This window comes from Doryrhamphus excisus, linkage group LG17, assembly GCF_037039965.1.
Source record: "Doryrhamphus excisus strain RoL-2023G ecotype Guam linkage group LG17, RoL_Dexc_Guam_v1.1, whole genome shotgun sequence".
Taxonomy (NCBI): Eukaryota; Metazoa; Chordata; class Actinopteri; order Syngnathiformes; family Syngnathidae; genus Doryrhamphus; species Doryrhamphus excisus.
This window is the reverse complement of record NC_136373.1, coordinates 5273304-5287974: the sequence shown is the minus strand read 5'-3', so window position 1 is coordinate 5287974 and position 14671 is coordinate 5273304. Positions and strand designations below refer to the sequence as shown.

At 41.6% G+C, this 14671-nt stretch overlaps 1 protein-coding gene across 1 annotated transcript in view; it reads left to right on the top strand.

The window, feature by feature from the left end:
- LOC131136465 (piezo-type mechanosensitive ion channel component 2) overlaps positions 1-14601 on the top strand; it is a 41178-nt gene extending 26577 nt beyond the window's left edge. The window contains exons 32-57 of the mRNA XM_078798000.1: positions 266-425; positions 550-639; positions 895-983; positions 1921-1986; positions 2073-2185; positions 2253-2373; positions 3685-3759; positions 3843-4009; positions 4085-4275; positions 5057-5215; positions 5281-5568; positions 5643-5901; positions 6910-7098; positions 8100-8304; positions 8398-8527; positions 8617-8764; positions 9036-9250; positions 9403-9561; positions 9633-9780; positions 9944-10132; positions 11006-11098; positions 12280-12449; positions 12514-12630; positions 12730-12809; positions 13615-13834; positions 13962-14601. Coding sequence (XP_078654126.1) covers positions 266-425; positions 550-639; positions 895-983; positions 1921-1986; positions 2073-2185; positions 2253-2373; positions 3685-3759; positions 3843-4009; positions 4085-4275; positions 5057-5215; positions 5281-5568; positions 5643-5901; positions 6910-7098; positions 8100-8304; positions 8398-8527; positions 8617-8764; positions 9036-9250; positions 9403-9561; positions 9633-9780; positions 9944-10132; positions 11006-11098; positions 12280-12449; positions 12514-12630; positions 12730-12809; positions 13615-13834; positions 13962-14217 — 4097 coding nt within the window. The 3' untranslated portion in view covers positions 14218-14601. The remainder of the gene's footprint in view (positions 1-265; positions 426-549; positions 640-894; positions 984-1920; positions 1987-2072; positions 2186-2252; positions 2374-3684; positions 3760-3842; positions 4010-4084; positions 4276-5056; positions 5216-5280; positions 5569-5642; positions 5902-6909; positions 7099-8099; positions 8305-8397; positions 8528-8616; positions 8765-9035; positions 9251-9402; positions 9562-9632; positions 9781-9943; positions 10133-11005; positions 11099-12279; positions 12450-12513; positions 12631-12729; positions 12810-13614; positions 13835-13961) is intronic.
- The last annotated feature ends 70 nt before the right edge of the window (positions 14602-14671 follow it).

The window sequence follows — 14671 nt, the reverse complement described above, 5'->3', positions numbered from 1 at the left end:
ACACAATGAGAACCGCGTCAACGTTACTAATAGGAAATAAAATCCATCATATGACAAATACTGTACAATGTATGGTGAGACTGGAGTCCACTTACTACTTAGGCTAAGCTACGAATAGCGACATTAGACCCACTTTAGTTCCACTTTATTATGTGTGGACATATTGTGAAAATCTTCATATGTTTCAAAGAAAAACACTGTTTCTGTAGTTAAATGTTATACAATTGTATAATAACTGTATGCACGTTTTCTTTGTATTTTTCAGCCGAGCCGGATGACGAGTGTGAGCTGCCAGAGGGCGAGGCCGGCATTGTGTGGGATGCGATCTGTTTCACCGTTCTTTTAGCACAGAGGAGAGTCTTCCTCAGCTACTACTTCCTGTACGTGGTGGCCGACCTCAAGTCATCAAAGATACTGGCCTCCAGGTCTGTGGAATCCAACACACACAAGAAATATGAGTGTTTTGCTTATAAAATTGTGTACTGTACAACCCATTGTTTATCGTTTGAGAGTCTTTCTTTTTCCTAAATCCCCATTTTGGTCTCTAAGGGGTGCTGAGCTGTTTGAGGCAAAGGTGAAAAAGCAGGTTGCAGCCCGGCTGGAAATGGAAAAGAAGTCTGTGGAGACGCTGAAAAAACAGTAAGACTGTTGTTGCCAACTTGGCCGCTAAATTTTTTTCTCAAAAGCATCAGTGGAGAGCGTCCTGATATTTGAGGACTTAACAGTGAAAGCACATTACACTACTTTGCTGAGTAGCAGCATTCCACCTAAGAGCAGAGGTATGGCATCTGTCGGGTTCCCACATCAGTGACCTCTGACCTGCCAGGTGTCCCAATAATTAACATTTTTAATAATTTTGCCCCTTTAGCATAAACTTTCTTCATTTTCTTGTAGGATGGAGAAGATCAAATCCAAGCAGAGGGGTCGGCAGACGTCACCGGACAAAGCAGGACCTCCTGTTGACCAGAAGCCAGAGATACTGGGTAACAGGTTATATTGGAATACATCACATGTTGAAATTCCCGGTTCCACATGTCACAAAAGGAGTAGGAAGAAGAAAATGTAATACTCCCTTTTCCATTTCACATCATTTGTTTGTGCACTTCCTGTAATCACCACGTACCATTTATCAATTTTGAAAACCAAATGAGTGAGGAAAAGTTAATACTAGCAGGCAGTATGTATGAATATGTTACTTTACAGATATATGACACAAAAGGAATTAATATAAGGATAATTCATAATGCCGCCAACAGAGAACATACTAACTCCTTATTTCTAAAATCACAACTTGCTGATATAGTTCATCTTCAAACAGCTAAAATAATGCATAAGGTTAAAAATAACCAGTTACCTAAAAATGTCATCCAATACTCAGGGAAGAACTACATTTTAAAACACTTCTATGCTAGGACTACGTTAAAAAGCCATAGCATTTCAGTATGTGGAATCAAACTATGGAATGGATTGAGTAAGGAAGTCAAACAATGCACAACGATGAGCCGATTCAAGAAACAATACAAGCAGTTGATGTTTGCTAAATACAAGGATGAAGAGTCTTGAACCAGTCATGATGTGCTATATATATCACTATATTGACACTTACTATGGTACCCATTATGTCATTGGATGGTTATATCACCTCCGACTTCAGTACGTGACAAAAAATTAAATAAAAGTAAAATAAAGTAAAAAAAAAAATTATATTAGGAAAGCAGGAAGTGAACAAATGTAACAGCTACTGATTGTAAAAGTACCAGATGGAGGGGTAGGATTTAATAAGCTTTGCTTCTTCCTACTCCTTTTGGACATGTGGAACTGTGAACTGATTATGTGATGCATTCAATTGTAATCTGATGCATGTTCAAATGAAATTAAACCATTACCAATATGTATATATATATATATAATATTTTCGAGATGCCGAAGAGAAGGCAAAGATGGATGCAGGAAAATGGTGGAAGCCCTGGGTCTCGAGGCCTGGAGGTAGCGTAAACGTAGTAAACACCACTAAACCTGAGATTAAATATCACGCAGGTCATAGGTTTCAGACTCTGCTCTATTTCACACAGTGGAAAACAACTGCGGCTACCACCTGTTTGAGAGTGACAGCGAAGAAGAGGAGGATGAGGCACCAGAGAAAAAAGACGAGGAAGTGCCCCTGAAGAAAAAATCTGCTTTCCAGGTTAGAAAACGATCACAAAAAAAAAAGAACTTCAATGTTGAACCGTGTGGGTCTGTTTTCTTGCCAGCTGGCCTACGAGGCCTGGGTGACCAGCTCCAAAACAGCTTTGAAGGACCTGAGCAGGGAGAAGAGGCGGATGAAGAAGGAGGAGAAGAAAAGAGCCAAAAGAGAGCTTCAGACACAGCAGAGTGAGGAGTTTCTTTCGAGTGGTTAGCGCACAGACCTCACAGCTAAGAGACCCGAGTTGAAATTCCCACCATCTCGGCCATCTCTGTGTGGAGTTTGCATGTTCTCCCCGTGCATGCGTGGGTTTTCTCCGGGTACTCCGGTTTCCTCCCACATTCCAAAAACATGCTAGGTTAATCGGCGACTCCAAATTGTCCATAGGTATGAATGTGAGTGTGAATGGTTGTTTGTCTATATGTGCCCTGTCATTGGCTGGCGACCAGTCCAGGGTGTACCCCGCCTCTCACTTGAAGACAGCTGGGATAGGCTCCAGCATCCCCCGCAACCCTCGTGAGGATAAGCGGGAGAAAATTAATGAATGAATGTTTTTTCATTGAAGTACCCTCGAGATATTGGGGTGGGATTTAATAACTTTTACTTCTTCCTACTCCATTTCGAGCTTTCAATGTGTTCTATATTATTTCTTCTTGCTCAAAAACTATTGTGGACTTGATTGTGCTATTTTGTATATATTCTGTTGTATGTTTTGCGACGGTGCATTGTTTTGCTCGAAATAAATTACCAACAAAACAGTATATGGGGAAGTCTGGCGCAGTGCAGCGCACCCGCGCCTCCATCCCTCCCACCCACGCAAGTCATATCAGGCATGTCATATGGCATGCTCGAAATAAATTACAAACAAAACAGTATATGGGGAAGTCTGGCGCAGTGCAGCGTTCCCGCGCCTCCATCCTTACCACCACCGCAAGTCATATCAGGCATGTCAATTACCGTATTTTCTGTACTATAAGTCGCTCTGGAGTATAAGTCGCACAAGTCCAAAAATGCATAATTAGGTAGAAAAAAAACATACATAAGTCACACTGGAGTATAAGTCGCATTTTTTGTGGGTAATTTATTTTATAAACTACTTGACCAAAACAGACATTACGTCATCTTGGAAGGCAAGTTCTAACAATAATAAAAGAATAGAGAACAGGCTGAATAGGTGTAAGATATGCTAACACAATGGTTATTCAGCTACACAAAAAATAAACATAAACAGAAAAGGTTTCCAGTGTTTATGTAACATAAACAGTTTTTTCATTTATAAGTCGCTCTGGAGTATAAGTCACAGGAACAGCCAACCTATGAAAAAAAGTGCGACTTATAGTCCGGAAAATACGGTACATTAACAGCTAATTATTAGTTGTTTAATGGGTGGTTTTCTTTGTTTCAATGCTGTCTGCGCTGCGTGTAATATTGCAATTTGAATGTAACATAGAAGCCATCATGACTGTACACCTACTTACTGTATGTCTTTTCTTTCCTAGGTGTTGATAGAGTCGACTCAAGCGAAGATGAACTGGATGAAAGCACCACAAAGGAGGAAAGTGAAGAAGATAAAGGTAATAAAAAATATGTTTTAGGTGTTTCTCTTCCACTGGATTTATAGAAAAGGATACCTGAGACACTTTTCCCCCTTTTACAGAAAACATTCTGCAGCGCCTCATCAGCACCTTGAAATTCGGCATAGTTTTTTTGCAGTCGCTTCTGGACGACGTGACTCACGGCCTGAACTCGTTCTGCAAAGATAATTTGGACATTTCCAAGGTGTTGCTCCTTGAGAGAGCACTGCTTAGTCAGCAGCAAAAGAAAGTGAGAGGCTATGAGATGAGATGAATGATGTCCCATTATGGACAGCACGCAGATATTCCACTCGTTTCTCTGCAGGGCAAAGAGGTCAGCCAGGAGAGCGTGAAGCAGTTTTATGACAGCTTCCTGTCACGTCAGAACACGCTGTCATCACAGGGAGACATCGATGACGCTCTGACCCCACCGCCTGTTGTGCCCTCTTCCCGCCACGCCTACGCCAAACTCAAGAACCAGGCCTCCAAGATGTCCTGGGCCAGCAGTGTCTCCAGGTAGCTACACTGAAGACTCAAAAAACTCGAGCAAAAGCAATTACAAAACTTTTTTTAAAAAAATGATGCTGTTAGGGTCCTATGACATTCTTAGTTGCCTCTTTTTAGCTGTTTTTATATCTTTAGAATGCACAGAAAAGAGAAAGACGATGTGTGGACGATTGGCAAAATTGTACACTTTTCTTTTTAATTACTTCCAGTTCTTACGGTATCATTGTTGGGTTTTTGGGCTTCAAAATTTTATTTTATTTTATTTTATTTTATTTTATTTTATTTTATTTTATTTTATTTTATTTTATTTTATTTTATTTTATTTTATTTTATACCGCTTATCCTCACGAGGGTCGCGAGGGTGCTGGAGCCTATCCCAGCTGTCTTCGGGTGAGAGGCGGGGAACACCCTGGACTGGTCGCCAGCCAATCACAGGGCACATATAGACAAACAACCATTCACACTCACATTCATACCTATGGACAATTTGGACTCTACCGCCGTGCAGCCTTTATTTTATTTTAGTTTAGTTTAGTTTAGTTTAGTTTAGTTTAGTTTAGTTTAGTTTAGTTTAGTTTAGTTTAGTTTAGTTTAGTTTAGTTTAGTTTAGTTTAGTTTAGTTTAGTTTATTGTCGGCCGCGGCACGGACAAAAAAAAAGTTCATATTTTAGGTCGTGTGGTTTGCGGTCTTACGGAAACTTAACTGAATTGCTTTACAAATGAGTGTTTGTTATACTGTATATTAGGTTGATTGAATCTAAATGGTTTTTTTTTTGCATGAAACCGTCAGCTGTTTAACCGAGGAGACCATGCTGGGCTCCAGGCAGCCGACCCAGGAGGAGCTGGATGAGCCTCCTGTCACTCCCGCTGCCGACCATCTCAGAAGGAGGCTTCTGAAGTCCGCCAACATTGACTGGACCTCCTACGAAGCTGATGAGCTCGGACCAAGGTAGTAAATACTATGGATGGATGGATGGATAGTCCTGTTGTTCTGACTGTGTTTTTTATCAGTAGCTGCGAGGCAAACATGGAAGACTATGAGGACAACATGGAGGAGGACAAAAGGAGACATGATGAAGAGGAGTCCGATGAAATGGAGCTACAACATCATCAAGGATTTAAGCAAGAGGCAGAGGAGGACCTTTATGGAGAATTCCTGCAAAGTGAGGAAGATTACCCACAATGCACCTCTCTGGGCTTCAGGGAGGACATCACAGAAATAAGCATGGATGACACCGGTTTTCCCAGACCTCTGAGTCAGGAAACGAGGAACCTCACTGCCAGCGAGTTGTTGCTCAACAAGTCAGTCAACACAAAAAAAAAAAATACGTCTGCTATTTGATAATCTTCATCAGCATCTCTTCTTCTCCCCATAGAATGTTTGAAAACGATGAGATCTCGGAGTCCGACAAGTTCTTCCTGACGCTGCCGAGGCCACTGAAGCTGATCTTTGCCCTCTACAACACCATGGTGTCCAAGTCAGAGATGTTGTGCTACTTTGTCATCATTCTCAACCACATTGTGTCGGCGTCGTTCCTCTCCCTCATCCTGCCCATCCTCATCTTCCTCTGGGCCATGCTGTCCGTGCCCCGGCCGACCAAACGCTTCTGGATGACCGCCATTATCTACACGGAGGTACTGTGACAATTGTACGCTTCCAACATGAACATAATGAAGCATGTATTGTATTATAACGGTTCACAGTATCAGTTGTATAATATAATACTGTAAACATTTTCAACTACGATATAATGGAAATGTAATTGATCTGTTCCGGGGTCAAACCTCACCCTATGTGATTTAATGTGATTTAAAAGTGACCCTTGAATGTTCTTAATGGCTGTGCAACTGTCAGTGGCGTCATTAGGCCTATTTTAAGGGGGCTTCAGACCCCCTAAATAATTTGATATTTTTTTATTGATATTTTAAAAATTTTTATTGATTTTTTTTTCTACTAGTAGTAGTAGGTTAGTATTAGCCTGCTTATTGGCTTGCTTACTACTACTAGTAGTAGTAGTAGTAGTAGGTTAGTGTTAGGTAGGTTAGGTTTTTTTGTCAGAGCTTTTTTTTGTAAAGAAAAAAAATTAAGGAAAAAAAATTTAAAAATCAAGAAAAAAATATCAAATTATTATATTACAATATAATAATATAATTAATATATTAGAATATATATTATAACCTACTACTACTACTACTTGTAGTAATTATAATATTATTAATGCATTATAATATATATTATAACCTGCTTATTGGCCTGCTTTTGCCGTATTATATGAAATTTGTCAGAGCTTTTTTTTGTGAAAAAAAATTTAATCAATAGAAAATATCAAATTATTAATTAGTAATAATCAGAAGAAGAAGAATGATGATAGTAATAATAATAGGCTGATTAATAATATAATAATGATTCTTTTTATATATTTTTTTTTAATGTCTACTACACCCCCCCCCCCGTCCTCAGAACCTAGTGACGCCCCTGGCAACTGTAATCAATAAAACACACACTTCAAGTTAATGACAAATGATGGAATAATAAACTGACCTTTATGACCCTTATGGCTTTCAAATGGTGAAGTTTTGTAACATATCAAAACACAACAAATGAATAATAAACTCTGACCTGATTGATGCTTCTTCTTCCAGCTGAATGTGGTGGTGAAGTACTTTTTCCAGTTTGGCTTCTTCCCTTGGACCACCTCCGCCTACCGAGGTATTAACGCCGAACGCCCCTTTGCCCTGCCCAACATCCTTGGCATAGAGAAGAAAGATGGCTACGTCCTGTTTGACCTCATTCAGCTGCTGGCTCTGTTCTTCCACCGCTCCATTCTGAAGGTACGCAATCAACAATATCAAATATCCCCGCCTCCGGTTGTACCATGCAGAATTAGAAACAGTATCAATAGGACCTTAGGTAACATTATGTTTTGGATCTGCATGAGAGCTGGCGGTACTGCAGAGATGCGGTTCACTGGAAATAACAGTGGTGCTCACTTTCAATATTAATATTGATGTGGTTAGTGAAACAAGCTGTACATTGACTACTCCTTTTTTCAACAAAGCTGATAAAATACCAGCAGCACTCATGCACCACAGACCATTACACTCACCATTAACGTGCTTGACTCGGTCATACTTGTTATCATGTCGGGAAACTAAGGAGAAGGGATTATGCTCTGCTTCATAATGTCGCAGTACATGTCATAATTCATGTTTCCTCTCAAGTAACCACATTTCCCCAGTACTAGCAGCACTCATGCACCCCCAGACCATGACACTCACCATCAATGTGCTTGAGTCTGTCATACTTGTTATCATGTCGGGAAATTAAGGGGAGGGAATTATGCTCTGCTTCATAATGTCGCAGTACATGTCAGAATTCATGTTTCCCTTCAAGTAACCACATTTCCCAAATACCAGCGGCACTCATGCACCCCCAGACCATGACACTCACCATCAATGTGCTTGAGTCGGTCATACTTGTTACCACGTTGGGAAACTACGGGGGGGGATTATGCTCTGCTTCATCATGTTGCAGTACATGTTTCCCCTCAAGTAACCACATTTCCCCAATACCAGCGGCACTCATGCACCCCCAGACCATGACACCTCCCCATCAATGTGCTTGAGTCGGTCATACTTGTTATCATGTCGGGAAACTAAGGAGAAGGGATTATGCTCTGCTTCATAATGTTGCAGTACATGTCAGAATTCATATTTCCTCTTAAGTAACCACATTTCCCCAATATCGGTGCCACTCATGCACCATCAATGTCCTTGAGTCGGTCATACAATGAATCTACACCACCTTACAAGCTGTACATGTGCTCCCACAGTGCCACGGGCTGTGGGACAACAAGGAAGTGGAGATGCCTGATTTCTTCAAGAAGCTGAAGAAGAAAGCAGACAAGAAGAAGGGAGGAGGAGAAAAGATGAGCGGCAGGGAGAAACAAGCCCGTCGACTCCGGTTCCTCCCTCTCCAGTCATCCACCACGTCCATCTTCAATCGGCTGAAAAGAGCTGACTCTACAGAATCTGACGGTGAACACTCATTTTAAATTTAAATGTGGCGTAACAAGTGTAAAAATAAGTTAACCGCCACTGAGGTCAAATCAACAAAACACTCTTGAGCAGGCAAACCCAAGAGGCAGAACAACAAGAAAAAGAGCCGCCGTCGAAACAAGCCTCCTCTGACCAGGCGGCAGAGGATCAGACAGCTGATCAGGGAGAAGATGCTACGGGCTAAAACGACCATCATTGAAGTGTGAGTCCACATACTGAGCCATTGTGTTTTGTAGATTGAAGACTTGAAGACTGCAACATATTCCTTCTATGTATTGTTTGTGTTTTCAGTGCCCTTCACATCTACTTACCCATAAGACAATTTTTCTATGACATCATCCACCCGGACTACAGTCCCGTGTGTGACGTCTACGCGCTCATGTTTCTCATTGACGTTGTCAACTTCATCGTCACCATATACGGTTACTGGGCTTTTGGGGTAAGATCATATTATGGAGTGTTAGAAAATGCAAGCCACAACAAAGAGGCTGAAGAGCCACATACGGCTCTGGAGCCATGGGTTGCTGACCCCTGCCATAACTGTTTGCAGCTAGCTCAATCTTGCATTTTTTTAAACCAAAATATTATGATTTTTTCCTTTCCACTTTCTCATGCTTTCCAAATCATGACTGAAGTACATTATGATATATTTCAGAAATGACCGCCTATATTAATAGCGCATCTCTTTTGTGCAAATCTTTGTATGGTAGAAATACTCTGCGGCGGCTGACATCACAGAGTCCCTGTCAGAGGACCAGGTCCCCGAGGCCTTCCTGGTCATGCTACTCATTCAGTTTGGCACCATGATAGTGGACCGGGCCCTCTACCTAAAGAAGTCTCTGTTGGGAAAGTGTGTTTTCCAAGTGGTGCTGGTGTTCGGCATACACTTCTGGATGTTCTTCATCCTGCCCGGAGTCACTGAAAGGTCCAATGTCGATTTATTCTTTTGCGATACTAAATTTATATGTGGTATGTTCCAAAAAACTGCACTAGTAATTTCTAAGTAACATATGAACATCTCTACAAGTGTAAAAATAAGTAAACCGCCACTAATATCTCCATTAATGTCCCACATAGGAGATTCAACCGCAATCCCGTGGCACAGCTGTGGTACTTTGTCAAGTGTATTTACTTCGGACTCTCTGCGTACCAGATCAAGTGTGGCTATCCCAACCGCATCCTGGGGAACTTCCTCACTAAAAACTACAACTACCTCAACCTCTTCCTCTTCCAAGGGTACACACAGAGTGTATTTATTTAACCATCTTTTCCTAATATTTTTACCCTGCCGTCATCGACTCCTTCAGGTTTCGCTTGGTCCCCTTCCTGACGGAGTTGAGGGCTGTGATGGACTGGGTCTGGACCGACACCACTCTGTCGCTGTCCAGCTGGATCTGTGTGGAGGATATCTATGCAAATATATTCATCCTTAAGTGCTGGAGGGAGTCTGAAAAAGTAATTATTGTAGATATAGTAAACCGGATGCATCATCTTTAACATCTTCATAAATGACATAAAAGAGGGCTACATTTCTTTCACTTTCTAATTTACTCCAAAGTATTTTTTTATATACTGTGTGTATGTATACAATATTTTTTAATTAATGTCCTTCTTCCAGAAATACCCCCACCCACCAGGCCAAAAGAAGAAGAAGGTGGTGAAATACGGCATGGGAGGATTCCTCATCTTTGCCCTCATCAGCATCATTTGGTTCCCGCTGCTTTTCATGTCTCTTGTCCAATCAGCAGCCGGCGTCACCAATCAGCCAGTGGATGTCTCCATCCAGCTCAGTATTGCCGGATATGAGGTGAGGAGATGTTTGCTTGTTGTTGTAGTGTCACCACAAGGATTAGTATCTTTATTATTATTATTATTATTATTATTAGTAGTAGTAGTAGTAGTAGTATCTTTATTAGTCGAAATAGGCAATTTAATCTGTGGGTTGACCCGAAGAGGTCTAATAGAATAATAGTGGTGTGTCAGTCATGAACGAATGGGTCAAAAGAACTAGTTCTTTTTTGTGAACGGAATGAACAAGCTCCCTGAAAATACTTGTTCAGTTGCAAATGCTTTTTTTTTGATTGGCTGGAGAGTCAGTTCACCGTTCCTTTTGTGTGCTTGCCTGTCTTATCCAATCGTGGCGCCTCGCTCTGTGGGTGGGTGGGGTTAGCTGACTAAAAGACGGAGAGATTGACTGACCGACACTGTTGGTGACCTTGTTCATTCCGTTCACAAAAAATAACTAGTTCTTTTGATCCGTTCGTTCATGACCGACACACCACTAGTCATCACGTATTGTTGCGCTGTTGAGTCGGAACAAACGTGAACATGAGTGAACAGACTGACTCGACACAGCGGACCGGGTCTATGCACACGGGGAGATCACATGCTAACGAACAATTGACCGAAATGAACGGATCTTTTTACTGAATGAACTAAAATGATCCGGTTCACTGAAATGAAAACGGTTTTGCCCACCACTAATGACTAAAACACATCAATTTAGAGTAGTGAATACCCGGTAGTGTTACCCGGAAGAATGAGCAATACTTGCCAGATTCAAAATGTGCCATATACTTTATACCGTATATATTATATATACCATTTCCATATGGATTACCTCAGAAAACCCCTGCTAATTTAACAGTATAACAGTATAGTTCACTTTCTATGTCCACAGCCTCTATTCACCATGAGTGCCCAAGAGCAGAACTTGGTCTCCTACTCAGAAGCGGGATTCAACCGACTCACCAAAATCTACGCAACTTACCCGGTGAGATCTTTTTTGGCAGAAAATAGTTTTCTGCATCATACTCACATACAGTGATGGGAATAAAGGCGTTTAAATAAACTCCGTTACTAACACCGTTACTTTTTTCAGTAACGGGTAATCTAACAAATTACTCTTACTGTCAGCATAACGCCGTTACCATTTTCCACAGCACGATAGTTTTTTCCACCTAAAAATATATCACTGTCTTCATAACTAATCTGCAGCGCAGTGAGAGTGTTGCAGAGTGACAACGGAGGAGGTGAGATAATCACATAAGCAATGAGGATTGGCTTAGTTTAGGTTTGGCTTAGGTTTAGTAAGATAGCCTCTTCAGCCAATCAGAGAACTTAGGTGGGCGGGTGTTTAGAGCACATAAGCAATGAGGATTGGCTAAGGTTTAGTGAAAAAAAAAGTTGGCTGAACACTGAGCAGCAGGGTGGACCAAACAGCGGTGTCAAGCAGGAAGTTGGTTCGCTTCTTGTTTTCAAAGTAAAAGCAGTGATTTTTCACTATGGTTTTTTTGTATGACAAAAGCAAGGGTGTGTTTTATTTTGTGAAAATAACCTGAAGTGCGTTGCTCACTTCGGCTAGCTTAAATTTTGCCGAATCCGAACGAAATTGTAAACGGTTGGTATTTGGACAAACAAATTACACACCCGGGATCTAAATGGCCACTTTCTCGCCTGATTAAAAATTCTAAAAATTCTCAATGAAGTGATGTATTTAAAGAGTTTCAAGCTAAAGTGAAATCAGCTTCAGCCTGTCGATTTCGGCTCTGGTAGGAGCGCAATGCATTGTGGGTTATCTTGTAGTACGCTGTAGTGTAAACGCTTTGCGTACTGTCTGATGGATTGAGTATGGAAGTATGTAGTAGTTAGCATGCGGTTTCGAACACAGCCAGCGTTTGCCAAATGGAAGTACAGACACTACTTTAACCTCGTTGAGGTCAAAGGTAAAAATGTACACGTCGAATGTACATGATGTCCCCAGCAATAATGACTTTTACTGGTAACTAGTTACTTTTGTAGTGGAGTAAGTTACTCAAAGAATTAACATTTATTCGTAATTGTAAAGACTGGATTGTAAAGATTTTTCCAATGTAAAAAAAAAAAACATGCCGTATTACACCATCATTAAAAACTCACTTTGTATAATAAGTTTATGTATTCTCCCTCCTGCAGGGCGCCATGCAGTTCATCATGAACTACGAGGCTGAAGACATTGTTGTTGCAAAGATCAAGAGCGATGCCAGTCTGTTGTGGAGCATCAGCCCAGCCAGTCGGGAGGCCATGATCCAGGAGCTCAGCAGCTCCCCTCACTTATACATGACGCTACGCTGGACACTCCTCCGGTCAGACTGAGTAGTCCTGGACTATTTAATAAAAACGTGATGTAACATTGTAACTATTCTACAGAAATGCCTCCATATCGATGAATGCCGAAACAGTGGGAGAACACACGGTGAAGTTTGAAGACAAGGCGCTGAAAGAAGGAATAGTACACATGCTCAAAGGCGACAGCAGCAGACATGTGTGAGTCACAAATAAACATATACCCAAGTGGATATTTATGTATTTACTCTGAATAACTGTAGTAGTACAAATGATTATTGTTGTGGTATATCTTGGCAGGATCATTAATTCTTTGCTGCCAAAGTACCTCCGGGGTCCTAAGGGACCAGAGTCCAAAATGGCCACCAGGATGAACATAGGTCAGTTGTGATTATTATTTACTATTTTTCTACTTGTCATTCACCATATTGATCAATACGAATAATATGTACTGTAACTGATCTAATTATAGGTGGCACATTTATTGATCAAATAAACTCATCGCTCATCTCTCTCACCTCCTCTTAGTAAACATCCAATCACTGTTAGTATGCAAATGAGCTCATTTATCATCTAAGGTTCTCCTATTGGCGGTGACAGAGCACTACTGCATGTGTTTAATGGAGATAATCGAGACGAACGTGGCGGCGCACCATGGGAGGTGTCTACATTTTAAGCTTGGTGCTGTGACAATTTTGTGACAAAACAGCGCGCCAAAGATGTATATACAGCTCGCCAGCTCCTTCTTGGTCTGTTCTCGGCGCAGGCGAAGCGCACCCTGTGCAGTTGAAAATTGGCTGACGGCCGCACAGTGTACACACAGGTTTGTTACTTTACCGATACGTTTATTATGGCTGTCCTTTCCAGTGGTGTACCACTGTTTCACTCATCTCTGTGAATGTTGACTGTGCATAGCCAATTTGGTAGATCGGACTGCGCAGAGACAAGCGTGGCGGCGCACCATGGGAGGTGTCTACATTTTCAGTTTGGTGCAGTGACAATTTTGTGACAAAACAGTCCGCCAAAGGTGCGCTGAAAGCTCACCAGCTCCGACTCGGTCTGTTCTCGGCGCAGGCGAAGCGCACCCTTTACAGATATGTTTATTATGGCTGTGGTGTACCACTGTTTCAAGTATTGTTACTGCTGTATACAACCACAATGTAGTGTAATGTTTTTCCCTCTTAGGCCATACTGAGCGTCCAGAACTCCTGGCATTCTTCAGACCCCTGTCAATCAAACTCCAAAAGGTCAACGGCACATCGGAGCAGCAGGCCGACCAGTGGTGGGTGGTGCAGGAGTGCTCGCCGGCGCCCATGTCACATGAGCACAAGTGTCACAGCATTGAGATGGTGGTCTTCAGCGACAAGGTCAGCCCTTCCAGTCTGGGCTTTCTGGCTGGACATGGGTAGGTCATGTGGTCATGTGGGGGGGGGGCTCTTTTACACGCATTTTTGCAGATGGTCCTTGTATAGAAAATAGGCATTAAAATGATATACTCACTAATCTATGTTGACCTTCTCCTTCCTACCCAGCATTGTGGGCCTCTACATGTCCGTGGTGTTGGTCATCGGAAAGTTTGTGCGGGAATTCTTCAACGGCATCTCTCGCTCCATCATGTTCGAGGAGCTGCCGTGCGTAGACCGCGTCCTCAAACTGTGCACGGACATCTTTGTGGTGCGCGAGACCGGCGAGATGGAGCTTGAGGAGACACTCTTCGAGAAGCTCATCTTCCTCTACAGATCACCGGAGACCATGATCAAGATGACCAGAGAAAAGAAGGACAGCTAGCGAGACTAATCAAAAGGCTTTTTAAGACATGTCATCTGGACCTTTTTTAAAAGGCTCGCTTTTCTTGAACTTTTCCAATCGGGGACTTTGAAACATGAGCGTTGTGCATCGTACCTGGTGTAATGTTACACTTGAATGAATAATTGCATGCATTTCTAATGCGCATCATAATCAGTTGACAGATTATACAGATGCTGTTGATTCAGTCTCAGTTTTGTCTTAAGTAGTCCAAACTTAGTATTTTCAGCCATTTTTAATTAATTGTCCCCCCTCATCAATAAAAGGAAATATTTATTCATAAGTACTAAGGAAGGCCCGGACACCACCTGTGTAATATTGAATGTTTCATTTTTGTGCCAAAATTAAAATTTAAAACCTCTTTGATGACTGACTTTGACAGACAAAACATTAAAACATGTCAATAAAAAAAATCATTTCAAGATGAGAAAATATA